The following is a 14409-nucleotide window of genomic DNA, read 5'->3' on the forward strand; positions in this document are numbered from 1 at the left end:
GTTTAGGCAAAACGAACATGATAAAAACCTTTTATATTAATTTTATAAAAGCAATGAATACTTTTTCTGGAAATTTGGTTCAAATCATAATGTGACGGTGAAAAATCCCGTGGTTTTGTCAGATTTGAAATAAGAAAAATTAACCAATTTCTATCAAATTAGAAAATAAAAGAAAGTAGGCTTAGATAACTGAAAGTGAAATCAAATATAAGTAATGTGGCATAACAGTTTTTTAACTCTATTTTCCAAAAAAAAAAAAACTCAGTTCGGTCTATTAATAAGTTTTTTATGAATGGCTCACACTGTATGAGAAACTGAGAACAGAAATCAATCAAATCAAAATAAAATGCAAAGGAACTGTTAATGAGTTACCAAAAGTACAACAAAAACTTCCAAAAAATATAATCAGTAGGTATCACGTTGTCATGAAACTTGTAAATAAATAATGTGCTGCAATTAAGTAATTTTTATGCAAAAAATTAAATTGCTATTACTATAGAACCAAAGAATATATTTTCCGCTTTCTACTATTATTATCTATAACTTACCGCTGAAACTTACATCAAAGATAATTTTTCTCAAGAATCTCTTCTATAGCTTTATGTAATTCTTCCTCACAGATAATGTTTCAGTTCACTCCAAACAATGACTACACAATTAACTGTCCATTTTTCACCAAATATTGTTTCTAAACTTTTAAATTTCACAACTAATTCACAGATAAAGCCATCTACCAACTAGTACACAATTTTAAACTAATTTGAGGTTATATTTCAGTAGCAACTGTTTTACCAGTTACAAAAGCTTCTGAGAATAACACAGGGATAATTGAACATTGATTTTTGAAAGGTGTCTGTGGATTTTAGGATTTAGGTGTGATTAGGTTACTCACAGGGTAGAAAATAAATATCATAGTTACTCTAAAAATTTTTTTCGTAATTTTTAACAACCTCGATGCCTGTTTGGTGTAAAAAACTCGATTAAAAAGAATTTAAGATATATAAAATACAATTTAAAGTACAACTTTGGACAAGGGCAACTAAACATAAGTTTTTTACCTTAGTTTATTCCAAAAACTTATCTATGCTAAATGTGAGAGATCGTCCACTGACGGGGGTTGCATGTGTTGCTGTTGCTGCTGCTGCTGCTGCTGTTGTTGAATGGTAAAGTTTGGCTTAGAAATCAGCATGGCAGGGGGTTGACTGCTTGGACTCATCAAACCCGAACTTTGCGATGAAAAATTTGTTTGCGACATCGGGTTCGACACGACAACTAATTTCTGCTGAGCCGCTAACTTTTGCTGTGTCTGACTGGTAGTGTTTGAGACCAATTTAACAACTGTATTTTGTTGCGTGGAAGTGTTTGATTGATTCTGATGTGAAGTGCCGATTGGCGTTTGAGGGCGTTGAGTTACGAAAACAAACTTCTGATTACTCTGTTGCGTTGGTACTCTAGTAGGGGGGTTCATCACTATAGTCCTGCCTGTATTTGAATTCTAGACAAAACAATAATAATAATAAACACAGTGTAGCCTCTTAAGAACCACGACACCCCCTTAAAATATTTTTAGTATTCAGAAATCGAATACAATTTTTTATATATACAGGATATCCCAGAAAAGAAACAAGGCATTAAAATAGAATTTTCAGTAGAGGTTTTAAGGCTTTCACGACTCATGCTGACATTTAAAGTAAGATGGTTTTTTGAATTATGCCCTGGCCTATGTACCTAGTCGCTGCCACTTACAAACTTACATTCTACTTCCATAACCTTATATAAGAATTTTTTAACTGTCCTTGTTCTCGGGCAAAGCTCTATGGGTGCAGATCCGCAATCAGAACACCCTGCCCTGAAGGTCAATTCGGTTCTTATTGTTCCTTCTAAGATCACCGCCAATTACAGAATTACATTCCTCTTCCACATTTAGGAATGTTTGACCTGCCCTTCTTGTTCTCAGTCTAGTGGGAATGGACCCGCTGTCAAACCCCTAGGTTCACCCTGATGTTCATTTCGGTTCTTATTGTTGGGTGTAAAGCCGCTACGGATGAAACCACACCTCAGACAATGATGGACCTCTGAGACATTCCGCAGTGGCCTCTATAGCTGGTCGTATCCCATAATTTGGAATGTTGGAACATAAGGGAAGACCCCTAGTTATTCTAATAGTGAGTGCCCCCCCCCCCCCAGAATTTAGTACGAAAACAACAGCACGTTAAATATTTCTAACTAAGACTATGAAAGTGCAATGTAAGTCTGTAACTGACGGCGAAGCAGGTACATAGGCCATGGCATAACAACCCAAGAAATCATCATACTTTAGAATCTTCAGTATCATTTTTTTATACAGTAGAACCTCGATAATCCAACCCCTACGGGACAGGGAATATGATCGGAACCCAAATATGTACCGCAGCTATCAACAGTCAATAGCTTACTGGTCAATCATGTCAGTATCTGACTCTAGCGGCGGCCTGTGTAGGTAAAGTAGATAAACAAACACTGATAAATGGGATGGTCGGATTAAGTAAGGAGTCGCACCATCCGAGGTCGGATTAGCAAAGTTCTACTGTAATAACTTCGATAATTTTCTAAATATTAACTACAAATATGACATGGTTGTAGTTATTCCATTGTAATTGTTACAAATTTTTGAAAATGTATGTAATTCGAAAAACAAATGAAAACCGTTGAGGATGAATAAGATGTCATGGCAACCCCGTTTTTCATGTTTTTTTTTTTTTTTTTTTTGAAGAAAAACGAATTTGAAAATTATATTTTAAGGCAATTATAATTATTTTTTAATATAGATAAGTTTGTCTAAAACATCTTACTCTGATTCCAGGAGTATTTGATTATAAGATTTTCCTTCTTTTCTGGAACACTACAGTTGTCGAACGAACTACGATGATTTTTTTATCGATTTTTTTATAAAAAATCTAAATGCATAGTTTTAATCAATATTACTGTTACTATTTATAGGTCTGTGAGACTTTTGAAATACTCAAGGACAAAAAATTTGCCAACTATTGTCTACTTGTAAGCTATTTGCACAATTTTCGACATAAGCTTGCTAACTTATAAAAAATTGATGGAAATTGTGAAATCGGGGTTTTAAGTTTATCCAGTCAGATTGTTTATAAAAAAAATACCTAATCAAGTTTCTCAAAAACTGCTTCGAAATAAAAATTTCAACAGGCCATGGCCATTTTTACCAATAATTGGACCATCATATTTAATTCAATGAGTACATCACGAAGTTTACTTACTATACAATAAAAAAAATTAATTCCACTTTGTGCCATAAAAATATTCTAGAAGGGTGTCTTATTGAACAACATTATTTACCTTATCCTATAAACAGGGCGATCGAAAATTATGAGTAAAAAATTAAGAAATGATCCATTCATAAAAATAGTGGTACTAGTTATTAAAATGAAAGAAAGGAACACAATAGCAGTGTTCCTTTTAAAATATATTTTTTTATCTATATTTTATAACTTTTATATACACATGATTTTTTTTCAAATGTGGCACTTATTATTAGTAACAAACTGCACGTCGAAAAAAGATATATCAAAATTCTAAAACCCTATGGCTGAAAGGTGAAAATTAATTAAAAAATCTCTGAGAAAAACACAATTTAATGTGTTGGTGAAATCCTTATAAAAACTTAAAATTCTTTTATTTTCCATACAAAAACGTAAGGTTTGTATACAGTGCATCCCAGAAATAACAAAAAATTCATATTTTATTTTGTGATGCATTTTCACAAAAACACTAAAACATGTCAATTAGTAAATAGGAATTGTCGTTTTGTCACGTTGCTTAAACTTTTTTTGTGCTATGTTTCATAAATCTATGACGTCATCGACATTTTTTTTAAATAGGACTATCTAATTTTTTAAACATAAATGAATAGCCCTTTTGAAGAGCAATGCGTCGATATAGGGTTTGGCCTACTTTACTTTGACAGGTGCGAAAAAAGCCAATGACTGGAATGGATATAGTTTAAAATAACAACAAAAGTAGGTATCACAAACAGATGTGAGAACAGTGCCACAGCAAAAAATGGGAATTTGTAGATGTTTTGTGTTTTGGTTGATTGTAGGTACATGTTTTTATGTATTGATATGTTGGCATTTTCAATGATAAGACAGTGTGTGGAGTTTCAGTGGTAGCTAACATAACATTTTGCCTTCTATCATTTTCCGTCACTGTTGTTGGCCTTCCAGATATAGACAAGATCTCTAACATGTCCAGCGTCTTCAAATTTGCGTACTAATCTGCATACTGTAAGAAGAGGTATTGGTTGTTTTGGATACTTGGCATTGAATAATTAAAATACTTCTTCATAACTATGGATTAGGGTTTCTGATTTCTCGGCCTATTTTTTTTCTCGGGTCTCGAGAATTCTCGACTAGGAATTCCCGGGAATTCTCGAATTCTCGAGAAATTTCTAAAACTTAAAAAAGTCATAATTTTGGTATTGCAATGCGAAATATAAACATGCTATTGTACTTAACAATCATCATTAACATTTATTATTTATTCAGTATTTTTATTAATTACGTATGTTTCTACTTCTACTAACAAAACTAAATTAAACTTTGAGTTTCTTCTTAAAAACCTTTAACTTGTTTTTTTATTAACACTTTCAATATATTTATGTTTATTTCAACGTTTTTGAATCGTAGTTTTCTTCCAATAATATGTATTAATAATCATTAATCATGCAGTCTTTTAATTAAATAAATAGTAAATAAGAAATTTAACCGAAGAAATCTTAAAAAAAAACAAGCTTTAATTTAAAGATACAGAAGCATTCTTCCTATTAATTTATCACTTCAACATTAGGTATCTGCTTATAATAAAATTTCTACACAGACTTATAACTAGGTACAGGGTGATTCACTATATTTTGACCCCCCTTTAACTTTTTTGTTTTAAGAGTTATAAAAAAATGTGAAATACAAAAGTTGCACGATTTTTTATGAAATTTTCGAATATGATAGTAGAAAAACAAATGAAGTTCAAACAAAATGGCCGCGGATGTTAACTTTGTTAATTTAAATGGAACACCCTGTATATTTTTACACATTTGGATAGAACGTTCCCTGTCGAGCACAGTCATATATGGTTTGTTGGGTCCATCTCTAACAATAAGCGAGATAATATTAAAAAACGAAAAGAACGTTTTTTATTAAGAAAATAAAATATTTTGTAATTGTTGGACGTTTTTCGGGCATTTCTGCCTTTTTTCCAATTACGTAAGGATTTAGATTTATTTGCAATATATTTTGACATATCGAACATTGATATAGTCCAAAATGGGTATAAGTATTTTAACTAAATCGCACTAATTAGTCCGTGAGGGGCTTATTTACTCATGGACAATGTTATATGGTAGGCCGTGACAGTGACAGGTAATATTATGACAACATTGTTATTGTTTGACAGTTTGTATTATTATTTATTTAAAATGGGTTACACAGAAGTAGAAAATTTAAATATTATAGGAATTAAGATAGAGTAGTTAAGATATTCTCCATAGTTTATTTTAATTCCTAATAATATTTCAATTTTCTACTTCTGTGTAACCCATTTTAATTAAATACTAATACAAACTGTCAAACAATAACAATGTTATCATGACATTACTACCTGTCACTGTCACGACCTACCATATATAAGATTGTCCATGAGTAATTGGCCTCACACGGTCTAATTAGTGAGATTTACTTAAAATACCTATACGCATTTTGGACTATATCAATGTCCGATATGTCAAAATATATTACAACTAAATCTAAATCCTTACGTAATTGGAAAAAAGGCAGAAATGCCTGAAAGAGGTCTAACAATTATAAGATGTCTTATTTTCTTAATAAAAAAACATCATTTCGTTTTTTAATATTATCTCGCCTATTATTAGAGATGGACCCAACAAACCCTATATGACTATGATCGACAAGGAACGTTCTATCCAAATATGTAAAAATATACAAGGTGTTCGATTTAAATTAACAAAGTTAACATCCGCGGCCATTTTGTTTGAACTTCATTTGTTTTTCTACTATCATTTTCGAAAACTTCATAAAAAATCGTGCAACTTTTGTATTTCACATTTTTTTATAACCCTTAAAACAAAAAAGTTAAAGGGGGGATCAAAATATAGTGAATCACCCTGTACATTAAAAAAAAGAATCATCAAAGTAAACTAAAGCCTTAAAAACTTAAAATAAATAAATCATGAGCTGGTAGAGAAACCACTTTAACCGCTCAGTTATTTGTCGAGAAACGAATTGAATGCATGAACGAAACGAACTCCAGTCAAGAACTTGACGCGTGTGATTTTTAAATTTCTCGATTTCTCGACACTTTTTTCTCGTCTCGAGTAACGCCAGATTTCCCGGGAATTCTCGCTTCGAGAAGTCTCGACCAGAAACCCTACTATGGATCCTATCTCCATATCCAAACATAATTAGGATATCAATTCTAACCTACCCAATCTACATAAAAACATGTATCTACAACCAACCAAAACACAAAAAACATCTATAAATTCCCATTTCTTTGCTGTGGCACTGTTCTCGCATCGGTGTGTGATACCTACTTTGGTTGTTATTTTAAACCATATCCATTCCAATCGTTGGCTTTTTTTTCGAATAATGAAACATTAAATAATAATCCTTAAAACGGACATATACTGTATTAATACACTCAGTACTTAATTTTTAAATACGAAAATGATGTTGAATATACTTATTATAAATGAACAAACCTGTTGAATTATCCCTGTTGGAGTTGTAACTGTTCTTGTAATCGAGGAACTGCTGGTGATAGGACTACTGCTTATATTTGTCGGTACTGTAGTTACAGGGTTTGGCTGAGTTCGTGCTTTAACCACGGCATTGTATAACGCTACACCCAAATAGCCATACTCTTGTTTATACTCTTCGATGTTGTCAGGCGGATCTCGAATACTTTTCAATACAGGAGCCAAAACCTTTATCAGTAACTGCTTTATATGGCCCGAAGCAGTTTTATCGACATTTGAAATAAGGGTGCCTTCTAGGTGAGTTTCTATTCGAGCACCTATAAAATTGAAGTCAATGAAAAAATTTAAGATTCTCGTGACATTTTTTTATTTTGGGCATACCATTTTTTCATGCTCTGAAAAGTTACATTTTATTTTATAGGCATTAATCGAACAATCCAAATGCAGAGAAAATATTTGAAGGCTATCGTAGCAGTCAAAGTAAGCATAATTCTGTTATGGTTTGTTATAAATCCGTCGGTAAAAACAATCAATTTGCTAAAATTTTACAAAATTTTGTATTGAAGAACTTATTTTGTAAATTTTAACGGTTATTGGATATTTTATACTGTCAAAAAATGTATTTAAATGGTAACTAGCCTTACCAATTTTGGAAAAAAATGTCACGGTTTATTACACACAGCCTTCATAATGATTACACACAGCGTTCATGATGCCACGTCAATCAAGCAACAGTGCAATTATGCAGTATATTCACATTATATCCACTTAAAACAAATATTATTCAGTGTTAGTTTGTAATATAAAAGATTAATACACAAAAAGCGTTTTCTTGCAGACTTTCTACCGGTTCAGAAAAACGTTACTTTCTAGACTACACAAATAACTATTCCCTTCAATAAAAGTGTCTTACCAATAAGTTTTATTTTCGGTAAAATAAATATTCGTACAACGTCTGCGCCCAATTCAGATAGGCCTTGGAGTGCACCGTATAGAGAGGAGAGTGGAACTTTCTCTCCCTGTTGCAAAGCATTACAGAACATTCTTGTCACTCTGGTCTGAATGTTGTTCGTACTGGTGTTGAAATTTTTACATATTTGCGCCATTAACCTGGAAGCAAAGTCTCTCAGAGCCCAGTGGTTGTCCTGATCTGGTCTATTACAGAACTGCTTCGATACTATGCATGTTGTCACTGAAGGTATTAATTCATGCAACTAAAAAGATATAGACAGCTACAAAACCGTATCAATGGGCCTAATATATCCATATTTACATTCTACATATACAGCAGATGATCCATTATTTCTGAGTAACCTGAGAATGTTAAGTGATAATCGACCTCCATGTATTTATTTAATCTTCCAGATTTTTGTGACAACAGGAATTTCCTTCTTTTTCGCAAGATTACATGTTGAGAATTTTGAATTTGCACCAAAATTTATATGCATGTGCTATTGTGACTTTAATATTTTTTAATATTGCTTCTACAAATATTAAAAAATAGAGCATTAAGGAAGATTTTTGAGAATATTTAGAATTTTCACAAAAAAATTTGAGAAAAATAAGAACTTTCAATTAATATAATAAACATATTACACGTTTCTTAATTTTAAAATCATTACATCAGTAAAACATAATTCGCTGAGTCCTTGTAGTTTATGGTCATTTGTTCTCGTGTATTTTCATTTGTGCTCAAAGGAAAGATTCAAAAATAAATTCTCAAGCAGTTTACAGCACTCAGTATATTAACTGATGACCAGTCTGACACTCGAAGATAATTTATTTAAAAAATATCGCTAAAATTTTGTTAATACTTCACTTTTACATTACTTAAATGGTATTAAGCTAGTTCTAATTAATTCTAAAAATCTTACAATTCTCATCAAACGAAATTATTTATAGTTTGTCACAAAACAGTGTATTAATCTTTGAAGTCTAGTATTACGCTTGAAATTAAGATTCCAGTATTGATAGTACATATGTATTTTTGATGAAATTTATGTAAATCTTATGTAAAATTAGATGGTGCTGAAATAAAATTCATTTTATTCCATTTGGAAAGGGTGAGGGTTGTAGGTAATTTCCATTGTAACTTGTTTATTTGAAATTTTTCACAATGCTGCACGTAAATTAAAAAATTTGTACAATCTTAAATTGCAAAGATACTCTTGTACCAAATCAAAAGACAATCATTTTTGAGTCATTTACACAGCAGCAAAATGATACAACTAATACCAGAATTAATGTGACAAAATACAATATTTCAATTAACAAATGAATGTTGTATGGATAATTTCGGTTTCATTAATCATCATTTCTAGTGTTTGTTAGTTTACCTACACGAGCCACTGCTAATGTCAGGTTTTGACGTGATTGATCAATAGGCAGTTGAACGTAGAGTTTTGTTACACTGTAAAAATCATGTTTCCTTATCCTGGAAACTTTTTTCCATCACACTCATAAGACATGGTGAAAAATGTTTATCGAGATGCACAAGATAAATTGTTCTGGTAGAACAAGAGATTTGGGATGGCAAATTTTAGGGGTGGGGGTAAACTGAAGAAGGGGATAAATAGTACAAAGAATGATTCAGTTATAATGTCATTAATTTTAACCGTGTACTTGGAAGACCTAATAAAGACAGAAAATCGAAAAAAAAAATTCTCAACCTTTAAAAAATTACAAGCAAATTACCCCTTAATTCCCGTTAATTCGGCGCTCCACTTCATAATAGGGAACAACTGATTTCCTAGTCATCGTCTCTTCCAGTTTCGCAATTGCTTTCAAAATCAAAGTGCAACAGTTCTCAAGTTTATTAAGATTTTATGGACGAATGTAAGTGTTTTTTAGCCGTATTTGTCATTTTAAATAAGTAGGTACCATACAACTGGGAAAAGTAATAAATCACACAATAAGGTATACATACTACAAACTGAATAATTACTGAACATATGTAATCCTAAAAACTCATATTCAATTATAAAACAGTGAAAACATTAAGAATATTAAATTTAGGTTAGTGACCGAACAGTACGGTAGGTCAAGATTCACTCTCGATGTAGGTCAGTGGTCAGCAGAGGTCCGAAAAGGGGTCTAAATGATTTTAAAATATTTTTTTCAGGGTCAATATGCATTTTAAAATTTTTTTAATCGCGTATTTGTATTCTACTCATTTATCCATATCTTCCCTTAAAATGAATGACATTACGATTGAATCACCCTGTATATTTACACTTTTTCGTTTGAAACCATACTATTTTTTCATTTTTATTTTCCACATCTTTATTAAAAATACAAATCAAACCGAGAAAACATAAATGTGATTGATATCTCTTTTTTATTACAGAATATACCAGAATCTTTTTAAAATTTTTAGAAATGGTTTAAAATTTTATTCTTTTTCACTCTCATTCCTGTGGTGCATCACCCAAATCTCTTGTACAACTATAAAAGAATTCATTTTTCAGATATTATCGGTAGGGTGCTGGAAACGAAAAATTTTCCTTTTCCCAATAAGGGACCGCTTTTTTTTTCGAATATGTTCATATGTCTAAAATCGCAGCGAGTCAAATTTTATACCTCGAAAGAGGTCTTTTTGGCAAAATGGTGATAATCTGTTATGAAAATCGTGATTATTGATATGAAAAACCCCTATAAACAATAAAAATCGAATTTTTAAAATTTTCGATATTGCCCATACTGTGCTGGGCCGACCTGGCTCCTTGTGGATCCAGCAGATAACTCGGAAAGTCCACCGGACATGTTGACTATTTATACAGGGTGTTTCAGAAAACATGGACCAATGCCCGGGGGCAGATTCCTAACCTAAAAACAAGATTATTTTTTCATATCAACATGGGTCCGATTTCGCTGTTTCTTAGCTACAGGGTATCAAGGTTTTAAAATAAAATATGTTCTTTCCAAAAATCTAGATTTCCACTCGAGGGAATTGAATGAAATTCTATTTACAACGGAATACACATTCCTAAGTATTATTATATTTAACATGAATTGCAGGACCAGACTTAGTGGTAAGCCCTTGGATTTAATCAAAGAAAAAATTGTTCTACGTTGAGATATCTAATTTATAATTACATGGGATAATTTCTAGCTCAATTTTGACCAAAAATTGACTCATACTATTTTTTCGTTTTCCCTCGAATTTTCAATATTTTAAATGTAGTATTAAAATAAACAATTATTTATTACATAATATAATATTTTACAGGAAATGTTGAGAGTGTCCACCTTCAGCTCGAATGCAACCCCAAACTTTTTTTATGGTTTTTCTAACTCGTCGAAATATTCCTATGTTTCGGCGAATTAAAGCGAATGCGTCTGATATACGCTCACCTTGAAGTGACAGTAGTTTTATAAACAAGCTCTTTCACATGACACGCAATTGGACCACATCTCCAATCCAGCAGTTTCCAAAATTTTCATTGCTTGCCAGTAAGTCCAGTCCTGTAATTCATGTTCAACATAAAAATACCTAGGAATTTGTATTCGGTTGTAAATTGTTAATTGTCCAAATTTCATTTAATTCCCTCAAGTGGAAAACTAGATTTTTGTTTTTAGGTTAGGAATTTGCCCCAAGCCCATGTTTCCTGAAACACCCTGTATACATAAATCATACCTCTAAAAAATATCGAATTTCAAGGGGAAAATGGCAGCCCACAAAAGCACAAAAGTTTAAAATTACTAATTTACACAGTCACGAGATTAAAATAATCTTAATTTACATTTAATAAAATTCACAGTATACTCAAACTTTTTAAGTAGTATTAACCACAATTACCTACTGAACTGATAGATTAAGAAAATAAATGCACCGAATATACTATTAAAAATGCATTACTTTAGTTTTACTTAAACACAGCAAATATAAAAATTTATGAATAGAATTTTTTATTTTGAAAAATTACAAAGTTAATGAATTTTAAACAAGAAAAATGAAAGAGGTAGCTTATATTTTAATTGTTTTAAATAGTGTCCCAAAATTAGACTGCAATATTGTACTGGCAAATTTAACAACTAAAAAAGAGTGATAAAGTTTATATGAACAAACGCAGGTAGAATGGCTTCTAAATGGGCTATAGTCCTTTAAAGGTAGCCCCTAAAATTAGTTTTAATCCAGATATCTCCAAAACTGTTCAGATAATATTATATAATCTTATAAATAAGATTTGACAGTGAGCTGATATATTGTGAATCTAACAATAGTTTATAAATTCTTGTTAGAGATGTCCTAGACTAAAAAGACTGTAATAATACTGTAATAAAAGACTGTATTATCAAAACTTTTTAACATGCAAACCTTCCAAGAGGAATAATTAGATTTTGGACAATTTAAAACAAAAGGAGAGATTCTTGTTCGACTACAAAAACTGGAAGATGAAGTAAATGCTCCGAGTTCCATTATCACTGATGGAGAAATGTAGAGCATTAAAATAAATGAAGATCCAATAAAGCAGATAAGAACACAAATTTTTATTTGAAAAACTCTAATTTTCTAATAGTCTGTAGGTGTATCCAAGGCAATGGTGTTATAATATTTAATTAAAAATTTGAAAAGCATAAACTTTTTTTAAAAGCAATGATACAAAATAATCTGCGGAATGTGCCTTACATTTGTAGCAACATTAATGAGAGCTTAAACTTTTCACAAATCACATTATTTTTGCAAAATACCTTCTACATACTTACATATTTTTCCAAATACAAAGATTGATTGTCAAGTAGAGCTTTTACCATGCGCATGAGATAAATTAAAATGGCCAAGTTATTTTGCACTACATTTACTCTAACCCCTTCGATTATAAATGTACACATTCTAGGAAGCATTTCGTGAAGTCCCGGATCAGAAGAGAGACTTTGTAGAGCTTCCTAAAAACATTTTTGTATAGTTGCAATAAGTTTAAAGTAAATTTTTTAATCATATATTTCGAAAAGTATTAAGTTATATGTGTTCTATCTATCATATACCACTTACTGCTCTCCTAGCTTCATCAGATCCAACGCAGGCCTCGGTTATTTCTTTATAATATAATTGTTGTTCCACAGATAACTCATGTGTGGCTAACTGTTTAATTTGAACAGTTTCCACATTCCTTAGCTTTTGTTTTCCAGTTGTGGGTTTACCAGCAGTTTCCTTTGCTGGTTTTTTATTAACAGGATCAACAGATTCCAACTAGAAATTAAAAGAAATCTATGTATTGAAATTAGTTAATAAAAGAATTATATTTGTACCTACCTTTTGTGTAGTTTTTGAAACTGGTGGTGGATTTTCTGGGATGGTTGGTTGAACCCCATCTATAAACAACCAATGAGATCGTAGTGTGCACTCTAAAGGTGCTTTGGGGGTCAAGTTTTGTAGTAGATCATTTAAATCCACTTCTTTTTCCTCGATGAAATGTAATTCTCGACCACCTCCAGTAGCAAAACGAAAAGGAAGTGGCTCTGCTGATTGAAAACCATATTGTGGCTATAAATAAGGAAGACATAGTATTTAAACAACACAGAAACACAGTATGAATGAACAGTTACCTCAATATTCTTAACTTTTAACGCCGCATCTATATCACTTTGTAATAATTTGGTTCGTTTCGCATGGTTCATAAATTTTGCTGCATCTTGAATAATATGTTTTACTCGGAATGAAATATCTTCTGCTAATTCTTTTGCAGCATCGTCTGCTAAATTTGCTATGCCAATACTCTCAGCAATTACTTTCATAGATTCTATTGAAAAATTTGTGCCATACAAATCATTTTCAGTTATTCTGGACATTTTACTATTAATTATTAATTAAACATATTCCATATTATTCATTATACCTGTGCAAGTTTAATATTATATTTTGTAAACATCCCACCAGCTACCAACATGAACATTTTCCGTGAACATCGAACAAACTTCAACAGAAATGCCGTGTTCTTTTAAGGTTTATTAGTTTATTAGAAAAACATTAGCATCAGTTCCGTGTCAGTTTAGTATCAGTGTCAGGATCAGAGACAATAGATAACTAGTCAGGATCCATATGCATGCATGATTGCGTGGTCACGTCACGGATATCCGTATCCGTTATCCCCACTTCCCAAGATCTTCCCACTTCCCACTTCGAGCATATACTATACTACTAGAGACTGGAGGTAGCATGCCATTATTGCCCTTGCGAAAAGTGTAGCTGAGTGTGCAAGAGAGACAGAGAGTATCTCAGTATTTGTTGTCTCACTCTAGCACGCACGCGATTATGAATGCTAGAGTGCGTGCTAGAGTGAGGTAGCAGGTACTAAGATACTGTCTGTCTCTCGCACGTTTAGCCACACTTTTCGCAATCGCATGCTTCCTCCAGTAATATATGCTGACATTTGGAATTTTATCCATCCCTTCGAGTATATACTACTGGAGATAGCATGCTATTATTGCCATTGCGAAAAGTGTGGCTGAGTGTGCGAGAGGCGAGAGAGACAGACAGTATCTAAGTACATGCTGTCTCACTCTAGCACGCACGCAAATATGAATACTAGTGCGTGCTAAAGTGAGACAGCATGTACTGAAATACTGTCTGTCCTGCCCAATAATCCCAATCAGCTGATTGGGCTGACCCAAGGATTTTATACATTTGTATA

General features: G+C 32.0%; 1 protein-coding gene across 2 annotated transcripts; it reads right to left on the reverse strand.

The window, feature by feature from the left end:
- Positions 1 to 915: 915 nt before the first annotated feature.
- LOC108906180 (transcription initiation factor TFIID subunit 6) lies at positions 916 to 13820 on the reverse strand. Of its 2 annotated transcripts, none has more exons than XM_018709382.2 (7): positions 13325 to 13820; positions 13032 to 13262; positions 12771 to 12968; positions 12485 to 12664; positions 7692 to 7992; positions 6782 to 7083; positions 916 to 1495 (listed from the first exon to the last, which is right to left on the reverse strand). In XM_018709382.2, the coding sequence occupies exons 1-7, from the start codon at positions 13565 to 13567 to the stop codon at positions 1082 to 1084; spliced, it is 1869 nt and encodes a 622-aa protein (XP_018564898.1). In that variant the 5' UTR covers positions 13568 to 13820; the 3' UTR covers positions 916 to 1081. The 2 variants fall into 2 exon arrangements, with proteins under 2 accessions (XP_018564898.1, XP_018564897.1); XM_018709381.1 differs by having other exon boundaries at positions 6782 to 7095; positions 13325 to 13819.
- Between the last annotated feature and the right edge of the window lie 589 nt (positions 13821 to 14409).

The sequence above is a fragment of the Anoplophora glabripennis genome, unplaced genomic scaffold (genome assembly GCF_000390285.2).
Source record: "Anoplophora glabripennis isolate ALB-LARVAE unplaced genomic scaffold, Agla_2.0 scaffold126, whole genome shotgun sequence".
Classification (NCBI taxonomy): domain Eukaryota; kingdom Metazoa; phylum Arthropoda; class Insecta; order Coleoptera; family Cerambycidae; genus Anoplophora; species Anoplophora glabripennis.